Source organism: Solanum dulcamara, chromosome 11 (genome assembly GCF_947179165.1).
Source record: "Solanum dulcamara chromosome 11, daSolDulc1.2, whole genome shotgun sequence".
Classification (NCBI taxonomy): domain Eukaryota; kingdom Viridiplantae; phylum Streptophyta; class Magnoliopsida; order Solanales; family Solanaceae; genus Solanum; species Solanum dulcamara.
This window is the reverse complement of record NC_077247.1, coordinates 32,265,217-32,286,632: the sequence shown is the minus strand read 5'-3', so window position 1 is coordinate 32,286,632 and position 21,416 is coordinate 32,265,217. Positions and strand designations below refer to the sequence as shown.

General features: G+C 32.4%; 1 protein-coding gene across 2 annotated transcripts; it reads left to right on the top strand.

The window, feature by feature from the left end:
- Window positions 1-13,747: 13,747 nt before the first annotated feature.
- On the top strand, window positions 13,748-21,416 carry LOC129873513 (MLO-like protein 8). Of its 2 annotated transcripts, none has more exons than XM_055948624.1 (15): window positions 13,748-14,123; window positions 15,358-15,415; window positions 15,511-15,713; window positions 16,980-17,096; window positions 18,336-18,396; window positions 18,512-18,600; window positions 18,709-18,783; window positions 18,898-18,986; window positions 19,098-19,147; window positions 19,268-19,308; window positions 19,380-19,553; window positions 20,104-20,139; window positions 20,234-20,301; window positions 20,383-20,443; window positions 20,831-21,416. In XM_055948624.1, the coding sequence occupies exons 1-15, from the start codon at window positions 13,992-13,994 to the stop codon at window positions 21,236-21,238; spliced, it is 1,662 nt and encodes a 553-aa protein (XP_055804599.1). In that variant the 5' UTR covers window positions 13,748-13,991; the 3' UTR covers window positions 21,239-21,416. The 2 variants fall into 2 exon arrangements, with proteins under 2 accessions (XP_055804599.1, XP_055804600.1); XM_055948625.1 differs by lacking the exon at window positions 13,748-14,123 and adding an exon at window positions 14,168-14,186.

The window sequence follows — 21,416 nt, the reverse complement described above, 5'->3', positions numbered from 1 at the left end:
ATGAAAGTTATTATTTACATTTAATTTTAAAAAGATTTAAAAATTGTACCAAATATATAAAACCTTGTATCCTAAAACACTTACTTTCATGGGATTATTGCCATGCTAAAATTTTCAACTGTACCTTTAAATATATATTTAATCTTTTCAAAGTTAAATATAGTTATATTGGCAAGTTGCATGATAAAGACAAGCATGCAACATACGTCCTGCAATTAGTTATGAATTTATATATAGAATACTCTATTAATTTTTATATATTATCCATCCTTTCTTTTTTTGCCTTTTTGGCCTGCACTCACTTTTCCAATTTTGCGTTATGTCTTTTATCTTTATTTGTATCGTATTCCTACAAATTATGAGCTACGTACGGCTACTTTAGTTTTATCCCCACCAATATTCAATACTCAATCAAGTGGATGAGCTGGTTTGGATTAATTTATTTTTTAAGTCAAATAATTTTTAATTATTGTTGGAGTGATTAAATAAATTAAAATAATTTATGATTTTGGCTTATAAGTCAAAAGCTAAAAGTCAATCCAAATATGTTATTAGAGCCCGTTTGAATCGTCTTATAAATTGTTTTCAGCTTTTTGGAGTGTTTGGCTGGTCAACTTAAAGTCATTTTGTGCTTAAAATAAGCCACAATAAATAATTGAGTTTGTTTGGATTGACTTATTTAAAGCAGTTTATAAGTTGTTTCAACTTATAAGTCAAAAAAATTAATTGGGTTGCACCTACTTTTTTTAAAAAAACTTATAAGTAGTTTTCAACTTATAAGTTACTTAAAATAAATCAATCCAAACAGATTCTCTTCTGATGGATTAGGTATCAATAGATAATATTATATTAATTATTAAAAAATAATAAAATAATATATATATATATATATATATATATAAACAAAAATTTTAAAAAAAAACACATATTCACGTGGTTCATATTTTATATACAAATTAGTTTTTACTTAAATGAAAAATATCTTATTCTTCACTACAATCTCTGCTACATGAAATAACTAATAACAAACCTATTTGTAATAAATAACATTGGAAAACTTATACCTATGTAGGGTTTAACAAAACAATAAATCTTATTTAGATACGAATTAAATAAATTTATAAAATTAAATCCTAAATAAGTATGTTGCTTACACCAACTTTGAACCAACTTTGAATTATTCTTTCAATGAAAAAGCTTATTTAAACAACCACATCATTTAATAAATTATTATAAGTGATTGTTTTAATTAATATAGATTTCTTCTGAACTATTAGATGAAAGTATTTCAAGCGCGTAGTAGGTTTGCTTTTATAGAAAGCAATATATATTTTCCCCCACCTACCTCAATTGATTTAAGGAAATTGATATAATCTAAAAAATATGTCTTTTAGTTTTTCTAAAATAAGCAACTGTCTTTCATAAGCTAAACAATTTACAATTACTTATTAGCCGGGGCGGCTCAATTAATGGCGGAGTCAGAAAATTCGTTAAGGCGTAGCAAAACATAAAGTAAAAAAATAAATATTTCTAGCAAGGATAAAATTTACAATCTCAAGCAACTTTTGCAATCCCTTAACCACTATACTAAACCTTCAACTTGTGTTAAGAGGTGTCAATAATTATATATATATATATATATATATATATATATATATATATATATATATTTATTAAATCAAATTTTGACCTATATATACAATGTAATCTTTCAATGAAGAGGTGTCGCTTGACACCCTTCGAACAAGGGTAGCTCCGCCCATGACCGCTCAATAGGGTTAGAAAAAAAGGCAAGAACCTTAGGCCCTTAAAATTGAGTGGCCTCATTTTTTCTAGCAATACTAAGTTATAGATTATTTTTTTAAAAAAAATATTGAGTAAGTACTGTTTATAATAAAGAGAGAAAATTAGTAGAAGAAGTTTGACCCATCTGAAGTAAAGATTAAATTGATTATTTATAGTTTTAATTGAAAATATTATACAGTAAATAAATCCTGAAAACTTGACCAAACATGGTACTATATATTAAACTCGTCAAAATTCTTAGCGTTGAAACATAATATTTATTGTAAAATTATGAGTTCAATTCAACATTTATTATTACATTTTAGTGAATTTATATATATAAATTTATATTTTATATCGGAAATACTGAATTCTAATGAATGTGGTGTTGCAATGCTGCTTCCGCCATTGTCAGTAAGTGACTAAAGAATTAATTCAAAATCTGTGTCTATAAATCATGGTGAAAGGTATAGTGGTTGGGCCTTCTCATCAAATAAATAGCATACTAGTATTACGTACTAAATGGACGTGTTTATTAGAGCTGATTAATAATGACGACGGGTCAAATACATTAATGGCCTAAAACAATAATTGAATGTAGGTTTTAAACTTAATATATTTTCTTACGAATTTTGTTTTTCTAGTTCTTTGAGTTGCAAATTTATTAATTTTTTAAATTAAAAATAAGAAAAGATGTCTCAATCATTACTTAATTGGGGAAGATAAGAATTAATTAGTTATTGAGTAAAGTGTCCCCGGTGCAATGAGCTAGTTCTTTTTGGAAATGCTTCCTAGCCTACTGAAAACTCAGTTGAAGCTACTTAGGTCCTCCGATCAGTCAAATATTGATATTGAATTAGGTTATCTTATCTAATAATTCTAAAAGGAAATTAATAAGCCATAATTATGATTTAACAAAGCTACTTAAAGCTGATTAAACACTTTAATTTGATGTTCTCTCTTTGCATTCTCTAACTAATCATACCAATATTTAGAACAAAAAACAAACAAAATCCAACTCGTCAACCTTAATTTAATTAGCTGCTTTTATGTTCTTCTATGTTTAAACAAGAATGATCTAATTTGAATTAGCATGAAATTTAAGAAAAATAAAAAGATTTTTCAATCTTGTGGTCTTAAATTAAAGTTTTATCAAATATATCAAAATGTCTTTTAATCTTATGGCCTTAAACATAACATATGGAAAACTAAAATTAAAGTGTTGTAAAAAAAATCATTCTTTTTTTAAACAAGCTAAAAAAAAGGTTATTTTTTTAAATGGAAGAAATATTTTATTTTAACTAAAAATGGTCTCTTTTTTTTCGTGTTCAAAAGCTTTATCATATGAAGGAAATAATAGAACTAACACTGACGAGGTGTTCATAACTCAATATTTTCGATAAGAGTATAATTATATATGTGATAATCTATTGAAATTTTATAATAATTTTGAAAGAATAAGAAGTTAAATGATATAAATCTTAAAATTTGAAATATTTTTAAAATCCGTCTCTGATTAGAAAGAAGAAAAGGACAATAAAGTGAGATGAGATTATGCTAGAATCTTTTTCTTTATAAATAATAATTGACATGTACTATAGAAAGTAAAAGATGATTCTTTATTTCTGCTATAATTGAACGTTTGTAGGTCCATTGACTAGAAAATTGAAAGAAGTTGATTTCTTAAAGTATTAATTATTCCGTTTAAAAATTGATTCTGACAAAAAAAAGTAAACAGTCTTCCAAGCTAAATTTTTTTTTTTGGTACACCCAATCTCCAAAATATTGAATGCAAAGCAAGCCAAAATCTTCTATCTACCATGCATGTGGGGCTTGCAGTACTGTATCCATTAAATCCTCACACGTTTATAACAAAAAAGCCGGTGCATTTAAACTTTCTCTATGCACATGCACAGGGTTTAAGAAATGTTTACAACACCTCCAATTAATTAAAACCTTTTTTTTTTTCAATTAATTTTAAAAAATAATCATACTTAGGAAATAAATGTTAAATTTGTTCATGAATTGTGCAAAAGATTGAAACCTGTCTAGTGTTTAGGTTAAATACATACACAATCCCTTAAATTTTATTTTGATATTTTAACTCTATTTTATTTTATTTTAACCCTTCAATTTTATTTTTTATGTACACTTTAAATACAAAACCTTTACCTACTATATGTATTCAATACGTATTAAACAAATATTAAAATGGTTTAAAAATTTTCAATTAAATAACTTCACGTGTTTTATTTTCTCCAGGTCATCCAGATTTAATTGGCATTTACAATAGTTGTATCAATTTATCATCTTTAAACAATGTAAGAATATATATATTAATTAGCCATATTCAATTGATTACAAATTTTATTATTGAGATAGATTAGTAACACATGTTATTATACATATCAAGTTTATTTTACCATGAAGATTGTAAACAATAAATTTTCTAGCCGAGAAAAATAAATAATCAAGACCAAAAAATTGGAGTAACAAAGTGTAGTATTTGATTTCAAAATGTAGTGCGTGTTACAATCTCTATGATAATTCACTGATTCTTCAAATAATATGTAATATATTGAACTTGAATTTGATTTAGAGTCAAGGACTTGAATAGCTTGATCTTGAATCTTCGTTTTCAAATTTGGATTTGAATTATTCATCACAAACACTTGTATGGTTATGACGAATAATAAATATGAATAAGTAACTTGATCTTGAACTTCTTGATATTTTCCTTCGTTCTTGAGCTTGAATTTGATTGTTTGAACTTTGTAGCTTTGTAGAAAATTTATAGATTTTGATCCACGAGCTCTCTTCTTGCTCCTTGTTCTTGAAAAAAAAAACCTCTGGAAATAATGAGGACCCCTATTTATAGTTGTAGGGAGTGGCATGAGGTGTGATTTGATTGGTTGGTTTGAACTGACCAATCAGATTTTCTTGGTAAAGAACTTTAATTTGATTGGTCAGAACATGTCACATATACACGTGACATAATTTTAGTGGCTTATTTAATTTGACTTGGATTGCCACATAATTTTGGCACATGACATGATTCTAATGACTCATTTAATTTGATTTGGATTGTCATATAACTTTGACACGTGGTGTGATTTTAGTGGATCATTTAATTTGACTTGAATTGCCACATAACTTTGACACATGATGTGCTTTTAGTGGATCATTTATTTGACTTGAATTGCCACATCATTTGAACTATTTTCTTGAATTTAATATAGTCCAATTTAATTTCCGGATTTAAATCCAATATAATTTTAATGTTTACAAAGATATCTATCTTTTTTCAATTTATGGGCGTCAACACAATATTTGACATTATCTAAAGTTTTAATATGATATCGCTCTCCTCAATCTAGCTCTTTACTTATTATATTAATATTTTATTTAGTCCTTTATAATATAGAATGTAATTGATATTTTAAATTTTATATAAATATATATAAATTAAAATAAAAAGAATATTATCTTTAGAGAGTTAAATAGAAATGTGGTAAATGAAGAAAATAAATTATAAGTAAAGTAGATGAAAGGAAAAAATGAGGCTGAGGAAAAGATAGAGGTAATAAATAGGGAGAAGCTTGTTAACGATAAAAATATCGAATATTAACATTGAATAGAATTTTTATTCTATTTAAAAAATGAGTAATATTATCAATCTATCCAATTAATATTTTATATTTAAATAATACGTGAAAAATGAAATTTATAAATTAAAATAAAATAAGATTGAATTAGAGTGTCATAGTTTGGCCTCTTAAAAAAAGTTATGGGCTGTGGCATCATAGTAGCAAAGCTTCTGCGACTTGAAAATAGGAGCAAATTTAGCCTTTTTTTAAATAATGATGCAGATGTAATGAAAGTGGATGTGGACGTCCCTTTCCTTTTCCTTTTCCCCCTATTTTTCTTTCTTCTTTCTCCCTACCACTAACTATTGTCTCCCTCTATATTTGCCTATAAAAGGCTGTGTAGAGATGCAGAAATGTAACAACAAAAACAAAACATAAAAACATTCCATTGTTCTTACTCCTCTTCTCTGTTTACTGTGGTTTACTTATCCTTTTTATAATTTATTTCACAACACGTTATCAGCACGAGGCTCCGGCTAATTTTCAAGGTAACAAAAGTAGTAAGAGTTTTATTTAAATTTATTTTCATAAAATGGCAAATATTTCAAAAATTGAATTTGTTGCTTTGGATATCTCTGGAAAAGATTACTCTTCATGGGCACTAGATGCCGAAATTCATCTTGAATCGATGGGTCTGGCAGACACCATCAAAGATGATAACACGGCATCTAGTCAAGACCGTGCAAAAGCTATGATTTTCCTCCGCCACCATCTTGACGAGGGTCTTAAATTACAATATCTTACATTAAAAGATCCCTTGAAATTGTGGAAAAATTTAAAAGAAAGGTATGACCACCTGAAGTTGGTCATGCTTCCACAAGCACGTTATGACTGGTTAAATCTGAGACTGATGGACTTTAAAAATATAACTGAATATAATTCTGCTTTATTTAGAATTATAGCTCAGTTAACTTTATGCGGAGATGAAATCACGGAACAAGATAAACTTGAAAAAACGTACTCCACATTTCCACCCGCGAATATGCTCCTGCAGCAGCAATATCGCGAAAAAGGCTTTAAAAAATATTCTGAATTACTTTCTCACCTTCTTATTGCTGAAAGACATAATGAACTATTAATGAAAAATCATGATAGTCGGCCCGTTGGTTCTTTGCCACTCCCTGAAGTGAATCAGGCAAATTCTAACCAACGAGAAAGAGGTCATGGCCCCAGTCGTGGTCGTGGTCGTGGCCGTAGTCAAAGAAGAATTTTTAATCATGATGCTCGGCTGGCACCGAGAAATAACCAGCAATATAAAAGGCAGGGTAAAAAGCCAGAAGCTTTACCGAAGAATAATTCAGAAACAATATGTCATAGATGTGGAGGTGTGGGGCACTGGTCGCGGATTTGTCGGTCGTCAAAACGCTTGGTTCAGCTATATCAGGCATCGTTAAAAAGGGCAGAAAATAATCCAGAGACAAATTTTATCTCTGAAGACAATATTGAGCCCATGCATCTAGATGTAGCTGATTTCTTTAATTTTCCAGAAGTAAATATGAATGTTGATAAGCCCGATAATATTTAAATAATTCTCTTTGTTGTTGTATGTATTAAATATTATGTTTGTATTTTTCTAGCTCAATGTAATAAAATAAAACTTTGTATAATAAATTAGGTATTAATTATAATATTTACTTTCTTTCTTTTTGAAGAAAAATATGGAAATGCCTCAAATTTTATTTGGATCAATGATCAATCAAGAAGATATTTGTGTAATTGATAGTGGAACAACTCATGCTATTTTTAAAGACGAGAAATATTTTTCCAACTTGCTTAGAAGAAAAGCTAATGTTACTACGATATCTGGCAATTCCAAAATGATTGAAGGCTCCGGAAGAGCTACTATAATTTTGCCTAAAGGGACAAAAATTGTTATAGAAGATCCATTATTTTCTTCTAAATCTCCAAGAAACTTATTAAGTTTTAAAGATATCCGCAGAAATGGATATCATGTTGAGACATTAAATGAAATGAATATTGAATATCTTGGTATAACCAAGAGTGTCTTAGGCCAGAAATATATTTTGGAAAAATTACCAACTCTGTCATCTGGCTATATTATGCAAAAATTAGTGCAATTGAAGCAAATATGATCGTAAACCAGAAGTTTACTGATCCAAATATATTTGTGCTATGGCATGATCGAATAGGTCATCCTGGATCAATAATGATGAGACGAATTCTTGAAAATTCAACTGGACATTCTTTAAAGAATCAGAAGATTCTTACAAATGATGAATTTTCATGTGCTGCTTGTTATCAAGGCAAATTAATTGTCAGGCCATATACCCTGAAGGTTGGCATCGAATCTCCTGGATTTTTAGAGCGTATACATGGAGATATATGTGGACCTATTCATCCACCAAGTGGATTGTTTAGATATTTTATGGTTCTAATAGATGCATCATCTAGATGGTCTCATGTGTGCCTGTTATCATCTCGCAACCTGGCGTTTGCGAAGTTGTTAGCACAAATAATAAGATTGAGAGCGCAATTCCCAGATTATCCAATTAAGGCCATTCGCCTTGATAATGCTGGAGAATTTACATCCCAAGCATTTAATGATTATTGCTTATCAATTGGGATAAAAATTGAACATCCTGTTGCTCATGTTCATACTCAAAATGGCCTTGCAGAGTCATTTATAAAGCGCCTACAATTGATAGCAAGACCTCTACTAATGAAAACAAAATTGCCAATTACTGTTTGGGGTCATGCTATTTTACATGCAGCAGCACTTGTACGTCTAAGACCGACACATTATAATAAATACTCTCCGTCACAATTAGTATTTGGTCATGAACCAAATATAGCCCATTTAAGAATTTTTGGTTGTGCAGTATACGTGCCTGTAGCACCACCACAACGTACAAAAATGGGCCCTCAACGAAGGTTGGGCATATATGTTGGGTTTGACTCACCCTCCATAATTCGATACCTTGAACCGTTGACTGGAGATTTATTCACTGCACGATTTGCAGATTATCGGTTTGATGAAACAATTTTCCCGCCATTAGGGGGAGAGAAAAAGGAACCCGAAAAAGAAAAAGAAATTGCGTGGAAAGTTTCATCACTATCACATTTTGATCCACGCACCCGCACATGTGAGCAGGAGGTCCAGAAGATCATCCACTTACAGAAAATAGCAAATCAAATGCCAGATGCATTTACTGATTTGAAACGGATAACTAAGTCACATATCCCTGCAGTGAATGTACCTATCCGAATTGATGTCCCAAAAGGACCATCTACAAGTATCATAGCTTCTGAATCTCAAACACGCCAGAAGCGTGGTAGACCGTTGGGTTCAAAGGATAAAAATCCTAGAAAAAGAAGCGTAAGAAATAATAAAGATGATACTACAATAGAACCTCCTAAAGAAGGCCAAGATTTGAGTAATCTTGATATTCCTGAAGAAATCAGTGAACCCGAGACTCAAGTGAATGAAGAAATTTCAATAAGTTCTTTCGGTGATGAGATAAAGTTAGATCGATCTAAAATCACGGTTGATAATGTTTTTGCATATAATGTTGCAATTAACCTTATGCAAGATAGTGAAAGTCTTGAACCTAAATCCGTCGAAGATTGTCGACGTAGATGTGATTGGCCAGAATGGCAAAAAGCAATTCAATCAGAATTAGACTCACTTGCTAAACGTGAGGTTTTTGGACCTGTAGTCCAAACCCCTGAAGGTGTAAAACCAGTTGGCTATAAATGGGTTTTTGTTAGAAAACGAAATGAGAGAAATGAAATTGTAAGATATAAGGCACGCCTTGTTGCACAAGGATTCTCTCAAAGACCCGGAGTCAACTATGAAGAAACATATTCACCGGTTATGGATGGAATAACATTTCGATATCTCATCAGTTTAGCTGTACATAAAAATCTTGAAATACACCTAATGGATGTGGTTGCAGCTTACCTTTATGGTTCACTTGATAATGAAATTTACATGAAAATCCCAGAAGGATTAAAATTGCCTGAAACATGCAAAAAGTCTCGGGAAGTATACTCAATAAAACTCCAAAGATCATTATATGGTCTAAAACAATCAGGGCGTATGTGGTATAATCGCCTCAGTGAGTACTTGATAAATGAAGGCTATATAAATGATGTCATTTGTCCATGTGTTTTTATTAAGAAAATGGAATCAGAGTTTGTTATACTCGCCGTTTATGTTGATGACATAAATCTCATTGGAACCCCTGAAGAGGTCCAAAAGGCAATTGAATATCTAAAGAAAGAATTTGAAATGAAAGACCTTGGAAAGACAAAACTTTGTCTAGGTCTGCAAATTGAACATTTAGCAGACGGAGTTTTTGTCCATCAATCTGCCTACACTGAGAAAATCTTAAAAAGATTTTACATGGACAAAGCACATCCATTAAGTACTCCAATGATTGTTCGATCACTTGAAGTGAAAAAAGATCAATTTCGACCTCCAGAAAAGGATGAAGAAATTCTTGGTCCTGAAGTACCATATCTCAGTGCTATTGGTGCACTTATGTATCTTGCTAATGCAACTAGACCTGACATAACATTTTCTGTTAATTTGCTAGCAAGGTATAGTTCATCCCCAACGCGAAGGCATTGGAACGGTATCAAACATATTTTGCGATACCTGAAGGGTACTATTGATATGGGTTTGTTTTATACTAACAAAGGTTACGCAGACCTTATTGGTTATGCAGATGCAGGTTATTTATCAGACCCACATAAAGCTCGATCTCAGACAGGTTATCTGTTTACACACGGAGGGACTGCTATATCATGGCGATCTACAAAACAGTCCATTGTTGCTACTTCTTCAAATCATGCTGAAATAATAGCAATTCATGAAGCAAGTAGAGAATGTGTGTGGTTGAGATCGATGATACAGTTCATCAAAGAAAGATGTGGTCTGGAAAATAATGTTAAAGTACCCACAATTATATTCGAAGACAATGCCGCGTGCATAGCTCAATTGAAAGGTGGCTTCATAAAAGGAGACAGAACGAAACACATTTCACCAAAATTATTCTTCACACATGATCTTCAGAAGAACGGTGAAATTGATGTACAACAAGTTCGTTCAAGTGATAATCTTGCAGATTTATTCACAAAGGCATTACCAACATCAACTTTTGAGAAACTAAGGCATAAGGTTGGAATGCGCCGTCTCCAAAATATCAAATGAAGCTTTCATCAGGGGGAGTAAATACGCGCTGCACTCTTTTTTCCTTAACCAAGGTTTTGTCCCACTGGGTTTTCCTGGTAAGGTTTTTAATGAGGCAGCACTCAATGCGTATTACCAGATATATGTACTCTTTTTTCTTCACTAGGCTTTTTCCCACTGGGTTTTTCCTAGTAAGGTTTTTAATGAGGCACAAGATCTATGAGTATTTATGATAACTATATTTCTTGTAAATTTTACTGAAGCACACTACACGTGGACATCCAAGGGGGAGTGTAATGAAAGTGGATGTGGACGTCCCTTTCCTTTTCCTTTTCCCCCTATTTTTCTTTCTTCTTTCTCCCTACCACTAACTATTGTCTCCCTCTATATTTGCCTATAAAAGGCTGTGTAGAGATGCAGAAATGTAACAACAAAAACAAAACATAAAAACATTCCATTGTTCTTACTCCTCTTCTCTGTTTACTGTGGTTTACTTATCCTTTTTATAATTTATTTCACAACAGCAGACATATTTAACGTACCCCAACTATTAATAGAGCACAAATCTATTTCATTTCCCATAATTTATGTGTAAAATTTGACCATTTCACTTATTGTATATTATAACAATACAATAAAATCTTGATAAAGTAATATTTTTTTCAATTTCAATTTGGGCGAGTTTTATTAAAATAATATTCTCGCTAAATGCATTAGATAATAATTAAAAATAAAATATTAAAGGCCCAGAAAAAATATAAAGTAATAATTACTAGAATACATAAAAAAAAATTATATATATTTAATCAATCAATATTACTAGACCAATAACTATTTTTTTTTTTAAAAAATGATTCTATAGTTGATTGTTTTTTCTTCCCACCAAAACCAAAATTAATCTCATCCTTAACTTTTTGAAGAGTGAACATAATTTCCAAAATATTTTATTCGTGTTGTACCAAATAGTTTGACAATATAGTCATTGCTTGAAATGCCTCATTTGACGATACATGTGGGATAATGCTATTATCATCTTGTTCATGATCATTCTCATCATCAGTATTCATTACAGATTGAATAATCTCTTCCTTTGTAGGTGATTACATAACTGTATCATTCTCGTTAGGATAGTTCAAAAGATGTTCAGCATCCATCACATTTTTGTAGGCTAAATTAGAGGAAGATATTTTCTAAAATAATAAATATTTATTTTATGTAAAACTTCAATAAATTCGTTTAGCTTTCTTAGATTTAAATAATAAATATGCAAAGACTACACTTTTAAGTTTTCTAGATTTAAACTTTTGAAATTCTTAATTCAAATATTTTTTTTTCTTTCTTATGACACATACTGCAAAATACTCTCTAAAATAATAAATATTTAATTATCTATCTCAAACGTATGCATTTATAGAGATTTTACTAATGAAATTAATAATATTTAGTTGACCCTTTCTAGCTGACAAAGCGAATTCGACAAATACTATTTTCTTACTAAACAAAGGTTTTATTTGTTTTTCTTTTTTCAAAAGTAATTTACAAGATTTCAACGAAAAGAAATTCAATGTTATATGTTACGAGGAATTCAGAAAGTATAATTAATGTGATGATATTAATGAGGAGCCAAAAAAAATTATGAAGATGAGATTTTGTTGTCAAAGGTGGTGAGTTATCTTCTTTAACATATTTTTTAATTATAATTAAAAGATTTGTTAAGTTAATTTAATTTAGATGTTGAAATTATAAAAATAATAAGTATCACCTATATAAATACTACTAGATATAGGAGCACCCGTGCTAGCACGGGCCCAGTAGATGTTGTTCCTGATATCTTAATTTATGTAATACAAATGAATTTTGGATAGTCATTTAAATTTTTATGTAAGTTGTTAATTATTGTGATTCAACTTTTAAAAAAAATAATATGCATAACTCCCTCTGTCTCAAGAGTCAAAATAATTTAGTATGAAACTCAAAAAAAAAGATAATAGTTTAGGTGTGTTTTTGACACTTAAGTGCATCGGGATGCCCTTTTACTTCTTCTATCCCAATTTATGTGGCACTGATAAAATTTTGAGAATCAATCATTTTCTATATATCTTAAAAATATTTTAAATTGTTAATTATTGTGATTTATAGTATATTTTATGTAGTTTTCAAATATATAACAAACTAAAAAGAAAAGCAAGACAAACAAATTAAAATAAAGAAAGTATAAAAATTTCATAAAAACCCTTGGCTAGAAGCAAATATATCGACGAAGAGGTGCCTGCTTCTGACCTCAATTTATGTGATGTATTTTGATTTGGCATGTAGTTTAAACAAAAATAAAGACTTCTAAAACTTGTGAATAAAATCACTCATAAATATTTATATGACTTTAAGTCATTTAATAATGAATTAAATGAAAATTTTAAAATTATATTGTTACATTATATAAAAATGTGATATTATTTTGGTGACTGATTAAAAAGAAAATTGAAATAGAAGAATGGTAAGCTAACGATTCTAGCATTTGGTAATTTTTTTTTTGGTTGGGATATGGTTAAAAAAGTTATAATGATAAGTGATGATATGGGCAAAGTGTGCAAAAGCTTATATGGAAGGTAGAGTGAGATTTAATTTTGGCCAACAATATTTTATGATTATTAGCAAATTTATTAAAATATCTTATACGGCTGATATTGAAAAAGGTGGGAGTTGCATAGCATTGAGTGAAAGTTGAGATTGTAGAATATTTTGATTATTATATGTTGCCAAATGTCTGATTTGTTCTTTTCCCATTTCAATTTTCCTTTTTGAGGAGACAAATTTGACGCGATCATCGCCTCCTAATCTCCAGCCAGTCACGCACTTATAATTGTTCGCACCTTAATTCACTATTCAACATATTAACTACTTCGTAATCAAAAAAACTAAAATTTTACTTTTAAATTATTTGATTTAGAGCTAATTTATTCTTCCTTTTAAACTAAAGGCGGATCAATAAATTTAACGTTACAATAACAACCTTAATCTTTTAACCGTTGACTTCTTCTATTGCCCTATGTGAGTATATAACATACATAAATATTGTCTTAAGAGATTATTAATGGTACATTCATATAAAATTAAAAAGTTGTGTTTCTAAGTAGGGTAATATATAAGTAGTTGTCTATCTTAATTAAGGAAGGTCTCTGTCATTAGTCACTTACATACATCTGTGAGACTACAAACTGGAATGTCAGTTTTCTTCTTTTAAAGAGTAGTGCAAATAAATGCATGCATTTACTTACATCCTAATAATAAGTGTTCAAAGCCATTTTTTTTTGTTTTTAAGCAGATTGTTACGCACCCAATTAATTTTTAGGAGTTTTTTTTCCCTCTACACCTGAAAGCTCAAAAATTTGTGTGTGGTGGTGGCAATGGCTGGTGGTGGGGGTGAAAGTACATCAAGACAGCTTGATCAGACACCTACTTGGGCTGTGGCTGGTGTTTGTGCAGTCATTATTCTCATTTCTATTGCCTTGGAGAAGATTATACATAAACTTGGCACTGTAAGGAACCTAAAAATCTAGTCTTTTTACCTTGCCGTTCTTCAATTTGTACTTTTCTTGAATGTGGGTTTCTTTCTTTTCTACTTCTTGATTAATCTTGGATTTTTAATGTACAATATATGTCTATTTTGCTCCCAAAAGATCTCTCTCCTGGCCGGCAGCATTGCAATAATTGTTGCTTGAAGAAATTGCTTTTTTCTTGTTTCTTGGTTTTACTGTTGAGGATTTTGCAGCTATTTATATTTGTTGTTTGACTCTTAGATTCATACATCAAGAAAATACCTTGTTGTCTGAGGAAGTGAATTTATCTTCTTTTTGTCACTGGAGACCGGAAAATATTCTTGATTGCTCAGATACTGATTACCAAAATATGGGTTGTTTTCCTTTATGGTTTTATGCCTTTGTTTTGCTAATCCTAGCCCTTTCCTTGTTCTTCCTGTTCTGCTAGTGCTAATCCTTTTCTACTCTTTGCGGTGTTTTATAGTGTTTGAATTTATTATCTTGTTCTTTGCTGTTACTTTACCCCCAAAAGAAATGTGCCTTTTCTTTTGGTTGGAGGGATTTTTGCACCTCCAAGTTCTTTACTCACATTAGATTCTTGGACATTATAGCTATGTGATTGATGCCATTAGTCTGTTCCTTTATGGGTATTTATTTTGATCCATTAGTCGCCTTGGAGTAACTGGTAAAGTTGCTGCCATGTGACCAGAGTCACATGTTCAAGCCTTGGAAACAGCCCCTGACAGAAATGCAAGGTAAGGTTGCGTACAATAGACCCTTGTGGTCAGTTCCTCGGACCCTGCGCATAGCGGGAGCTTTAGTGCACCAGGCTGCCCCTTTTTTTAGTCGCCTTTTTTCTGCTTCTGTTTGAGTGTTTTGATCAATTAAACAAACAAAGGGTAGAGGATAGAAAGGGGCTTTATTGTCTGTGTTATGCTTTGTGATCTGAACCTTCCCTTTCATCCAGCAGAAACTGTATTGCCTGGTGATATACTATGTTGAGGATATCTACTTGGGGTTCATTCCTCATCCTTTAATTTAGGATGTTTGGGCTTGCCTTTTCTTTGTCTGGGAGCATTTTGAAGTACACAGTCATATGTGTTTCCATATTGTATTCTTTATAATTACATGACTTCTACCAATTTATGGTGATTGTTTGGGTCAATGTGATTTTACTTACTGTGGATCTTAATTTCACTAGCGATTTACTTGCAAAATGAAAATCTTTTTCCAGTGGCTCACAGACAGGCATAAGAAAGCTCTATTTGAGGCTCTGGAAAAGGTTAAGGCTGGTAAACTTTTGTGCTCTCAACTTTTTATCATTTTACCTAAGGGATATTCTTGTTTTCTGCATGTATTAATGGCTCGTTCTCTCTAATTGTTGCAGAGTTGATGGTTCTTGGTTTTATCTCATTAACCCTTGTATTCAGCCAGTATTATATTGCTGGAATCTGTATCCCCACAAGTGTTGCCAACACTCTGCTGCCTTGCCCTGCTGTTAACAAAGATGATAAAATGGAGGAACATCGTCGGAGGCTTTTATGGCATGAGCGCAGGATTTTGGCTGGTGCAGAGCCTAAATGCGATGATGTAAGTCATAAAGTTGTATATGGACTAGATAATAATAAATTTAATTGTATAAATATGTGGGATAGAATAAATGACTTTGCAGGAGTTTTTCTTGTTCTAGTCAATTACCCTTTTCTTGAATTAATCAGGTGGTAGACTAATTGTGTGTTTTTCTTTAACTGAGACAATCAGTTATTATGCATAAACCTTTAAAGATGTTTGTTGCTTAAACTGATTGACATTTCAAACGATCAGAGCTGTCAAGAAGAAGTTGCAAACAAAATTACACTTCTCATTCCAGTATCCAGACATATGGAAAGTAATTTTTAATGCATACCTGTAGCCTGAAATTAAGTTTCTGGCTTCAACAAATAGTAAGCACCTTTTTTTTTCTTCCAAAAATGGAGAGTGCTTACAAATGAGATAACTAATTCAATTCATACATTGGTTAGAAGGATCCATATTTTGGATCCACCTAATATGGATAAATTTTTAAAGAAGATCCATCTGATAGTGGTTGCCTTGCTCCAACTTATATACACTTTGGTAGTATGTTCCTCCAGGGGAATCTAGTAGGGATGGGGGTATTTAATGTCAGTATGTTAAAATCAGAGTGCTACACATGCAGTAAATGAGCAGCAAGTTGTGAGACCATAACTAAGTGGAAGTTTAGCAAGCTTGATTTTCTTTTTATAACCTAGAATCATTTATTCACTTATTGGATGACCATTTATTTAAGATGATGAGAATGCTAGGCTTATTTGGTGTGAACTATGTATTGCTCACTCAAAAAATTAGTGGTTTAGAAAAGCTGTAGAAGACTTGTCTCAGATTTTCTGCTTGTGTCAGCACCAGGGACAAGTGAAACAGCACTTGCTATAGCTATGTGGAGGGTTCTCTACCTCAGCCATAATCTCCAACAGAATGAGAATTTGTGTGTCCTTTATATATCCTGCCAGCTATTAGTTAACTAGAAAACATCATGCCATAACGTTTTAGTAGTTTCCTGAAGTAATTTTGAGATTTTCCATTTTATCAATAACACCAGCACCATCTTCATACTCGGTTTATGCCATAATTAATACAATTTCTTACTTACTGATTGAAAATGCCATTCTGAAAAAAAAAACACAATACATTCCATATAACTGTTGCTTCAGTTACAGTTAGCTCAACTACTAAATAATTACCTTTGTGGTTTGGATCTTTGTGTAGTGCTTGCTCTGAATTTACTAAATTACAGCATGCCGGTCTGTCTTCATTAAACTAATTGGAGTAACCTAACAGGGACGTGTCTCTCTCATTTCTATTGACGCACTGCATCAAATACACATCCTTATATTCTTTTTGGCGGTCCTTCATGTGGTATACAGTGCTATCACTATGTGGCTGGGAAAACTTAAGGTAACTCTAAGTATACTTTCCATTAGTTCCTGCACTATACTTGAACTGCTGTGCCATTTGTGTGGCACTTTTTGGAATATCAAGAGAAACTTCATCAGGGAACCATTATTGGCTCTATATTTTTTGGTGGTTTCTCTGGTCCATACCTTCAGCCCTTCAAAGAATTCAGATGATCTAACAAATCTGGACAAACGTTCAATACTCTACTGGTATAACGTAGAGACTGCAATACCAAAGGCTAAAGACATTTTTAATGTTGATCAACACTATACTCTCCTACTTACTACTTACTAGAATATGTTTTTGACTTCCTTGACTGACCACTGACTCATTGCTATAAGCATCATTATAGCCGAATTAATAACTTCTGCGGCATTTTCTCTTTTGCTCTTAATAGATGAATTAATTAATATTCAGAAAGTGTATGGAATAATACTTGGTGTCTGGCTTACATGTATGCTCGATGATTTCTGGGTTTTCAGGGTAAAATAATGAGCCAGTTTTTCTTGTTTCATTGAAGTTAAATGTGGTGGAAAAGCAATTGAAGATAAATTTCTTTTGTGTTTTATCCAACTTGTTATACTTTTTATTTGCATTTTTTATTTTGGATGATAAATCAGATATGTTCTCTCTTGATGAACCTTATCTTCATGCTAAACTGGTCTTGGGGCGATTGGAAAGGTTGATTTGGTGGATATTGGATTGTTGATTTTCCTAAGATAGTTGCAGCTACACCATAGCTTTAGGATCGCCCCCAGGCCTGAGTTCAAGTGGCAAAGGTTGAGGAACTTGTGGCTTAGTTTGTATCAAGAAAAAGGTTGGGGCGCTTGTGCCTTAGGTTTCAGGTTCAAGCCTGCACCATGCAAACTAAACCTAGTATTTAAGTAGAGAGTAGTAGAGGGGTGATCTCATTATTGCCAAATTTTGGAGTCTGCAGTTGGTCGAAAGGGTTGGCCCCAGATAGAATTGTTGGTCAACAAAAGAAAAAAAGAAAAAAGACCCTAACTTTGGGATCATTGACCAGATATCAAGACTCAAATTTGTTACCGGGAGTGGAAACTGACCCTCCACAATAATCAGAATGACTGGAACTGTGGATACTCGGTCAATAACTTTATAAAAAGAATTGGTGAGTCAGTCTAGGGGGAATGGTCATGGTTCAGGGTTTTGTTCTTTGTTGATATTCGTCTTTCCATTTTAGATTTTAGAATGTCTAATGCTTGAAAGTACGTTCTTCAGATTCGTGGCTGGAAATGCTGGGAACAAGAGACCTCTAGCCATAACTATGAGTTTTCAAATGGTATTTCATAGCTTGCTGCACAAATACTGGAAATTTCTGATTTGCTTGTAAACTATGTTCATTGTCCTCATATCGTTGCATTGGGAATTGACTATTTCTTACACGTAACTTTTAGATCCTTCAAGATTTAGGCTTACTCATGAGACATCATTTGTCAAAGCACATACTAGTTTCTGGACCAGCATTCCAATCTTCTTTTACATTGTAAGTATGAGATATTGTTATTTTCATTCTCTATAAGAGTTGCGTCATTCTTCTGCACATCGGAAAGAGGAGTAAATGTCATTGAATGTTGCAATCTTATTCTCCCAGGGATGTTTCTTCAGACAATTTTTCAGGTCCGTGAATAAGTCAGATTACTTGACCCTCCGCAATGGTTTTATCAGTGTGAGTTTCCTTTTCTGCTTGGTTCTGAAACTATTGTTAGTTCTTATAGTTTTTTTTGTTGATACCTTTCTTCTCTGTTTTTGGTAGAAGTTATAGATAATGCTTCTCGTACAGGTTCATTTGGCTCCTGGAAGTAAATTTAACTTCCAAAAGTATATCAAAAGGTCATTAGAGGATGACTTCAAGGTAGTTGTTGGTGTCAGGTAGAGAGACGTGTTATTTTCTTTATCTCAATCTTCCTAACAAACAAGAACTGTACGTGTGTACGGGTGCAACCTATATCATGTCGACTGACTTATTTTTGCTACTGGCAGTCCAGTTTTATGGGGATCGTTTGTCGTTTTCTTGCTCCTAAATGTTAGTGGTAAGTCATACTGCAATGAGACCATATTTGGGCAATTCTTTCATTTCTTCCATTTTACTTCCAGTAATCAAGTTCGTCACTCGACATTGATATATTTCTGAAACATTTGTTAAATTTCAGGGTGGCATGCATTGTTCTGGGCATCCTTAATTCCTTTGATTGTAAGGTTTCTTCTGCCTAGTCCACCTTCATGATTCCATTGCAGGGAAGTCTGATAATTAATTTTTCTCAGATCATTTTAGCTGTTGGAACAAAGCTTCAGGCTGTGTTGACAAGAATGGCTCTCGACATATCGGAGAGACATGCAGTAATCCAAGGAATCCCTCTTGTACAAGGCTCAGACAAATATTTTTGGTTTGGACGACCTCAGTTGGTTCTTCACCTCATCCATTTTGCCTTATTTCAGGTACTACTGCTACACATCCTGCTCAGATATATGTCACAGCTAGTATTAGAAAATTAGGTTACTTGAATATGTCTCACTTTCAACGTTGCTAGTTCATAGTGTCATAATCAATTGTATTCTAGAAGTTGTTTGAGAGTACATATGAATATGATTATTCGAGCTCACTTTAAAGACCATTACTTTCAGATTGGCTTAAACCTCATCACAACCTTTAAATCAAATAAAAAGCAAAAAGCAAGAAATTTGTCTAAGAAAGATGATGATTATCTTTTGCCTGTTTCTATGAATGATTTGTGCGAGATAAATGTGTGGCTAACACTGCAAAGTAAATGTTGAATCTTGTGTGATGCTTGGTCCATTGTATGTTGAGGAATTGTGCTGGAAAATGAAAAAGAGGGGGAATGGTCTGGGGTTTGGATTATAATAGTTTGCTTTATCTGAATCTCAATCTATTTCTTGCAATTCTCATCTCCATCTATTTATTGACATAGCTTACAAAAGTTTCCTCCTTATTTGTATCTAGTGCTAAACTATCGTTTCAACTTGACAGAATGCGTTCCAAATAACATATTTCTTATGGATATGGGTAATGTTTCTTCCCCTTGTGTCAAACATCCCAAGATATTCAGTTTGTTGAGCTATGAAACTATTGATTGAAATCTTGATTACTTATTTTGCAGTATGAGTATGGGATTAAATCTTGCTTCCATGATAAGTTTGGTTTCGTCATTGTGAAAATTGCTTTGGGGTATGTTACTTGCAACAGAAAGTCAGTTTTTTTGGGTGAATTATATTACTCTACTGAATTTGCTTTCCTGTCTCATTACAGGGTGGGAGTTTTATTCTTATGCAGCTATATCACTCTTCCACTCTATGCCCTTATTACTCAGGTACTTTTACCACGTGTCGTGGTTGTCTCTTCTCCCCCACCCCACCCCCAAATAGAAAGAATAAATGTATGTAGGTTCTTTCCACACCATTTTGCTTTGGCCAAGCACTTTGCTAGGATACAAGCAAATATATTGCAGTAAATCGCAGGATGAAAAATGTGCCATAGGAAACTACATAAACTTTTTTGTACAAGAATAACAACCACGATGGCTCAATCCCAAGCCATTTGGGGTTGGTTATATAAATCCACATTGTTCATGTCACTCCATTTAGGATCATCTCAGTTCGATATTATACATGGACTTTTTAGTGTTTTAGCCATAACTTACTGTATTTTACATGGGAAAATAGGCCTAATAGTAATGTGTCATGATGGGATCATGCAGATGGGATCCAATATGAAGAAATCCATTTTTGATGAACAAACCTCAAAGGCATTAAAGAAGTGGCATATGGCCGTGAAGAAGAAGCAGGTAACTAAGGGAGACAAATCCACACGGACACTAGGCAATGGAAGTCCGAGGTCCTCTGTGGGCTCACCTCTACACTCGACTGGTCCTACACTTCATCGGTTTAAAACAACGGGTCACTCAACACGTTTCAGTGGCTACGATGATCTAGAAGCATCTGACCTCGAGAGTGATATAACTACACCGATAATCCGTGCAGAGGAACACTCAACTACACATGTTACTAACGATGATAGTGAACTTCAAGTGCATGTTCCTCAAAATGTAGAATCCTCCGGGAATGAAGACGACTTTTCGTTTGCAAAGCCTGCTCCTAAAAGGTGAAAAGGAAGCAGGTAACAAATGCTTATGGTATTTGAATAGTGGTTTACTTCTTCTCTTTTTGTGCTTATAGAGGAATGTCGTACAAAGTATAGTTAGCAATTCATAGGGAAACATATTTATGATTTTATTGTATCAACTTCTATTGTTTGCCTTATTACGACCTACAGTTTTGTTCCAT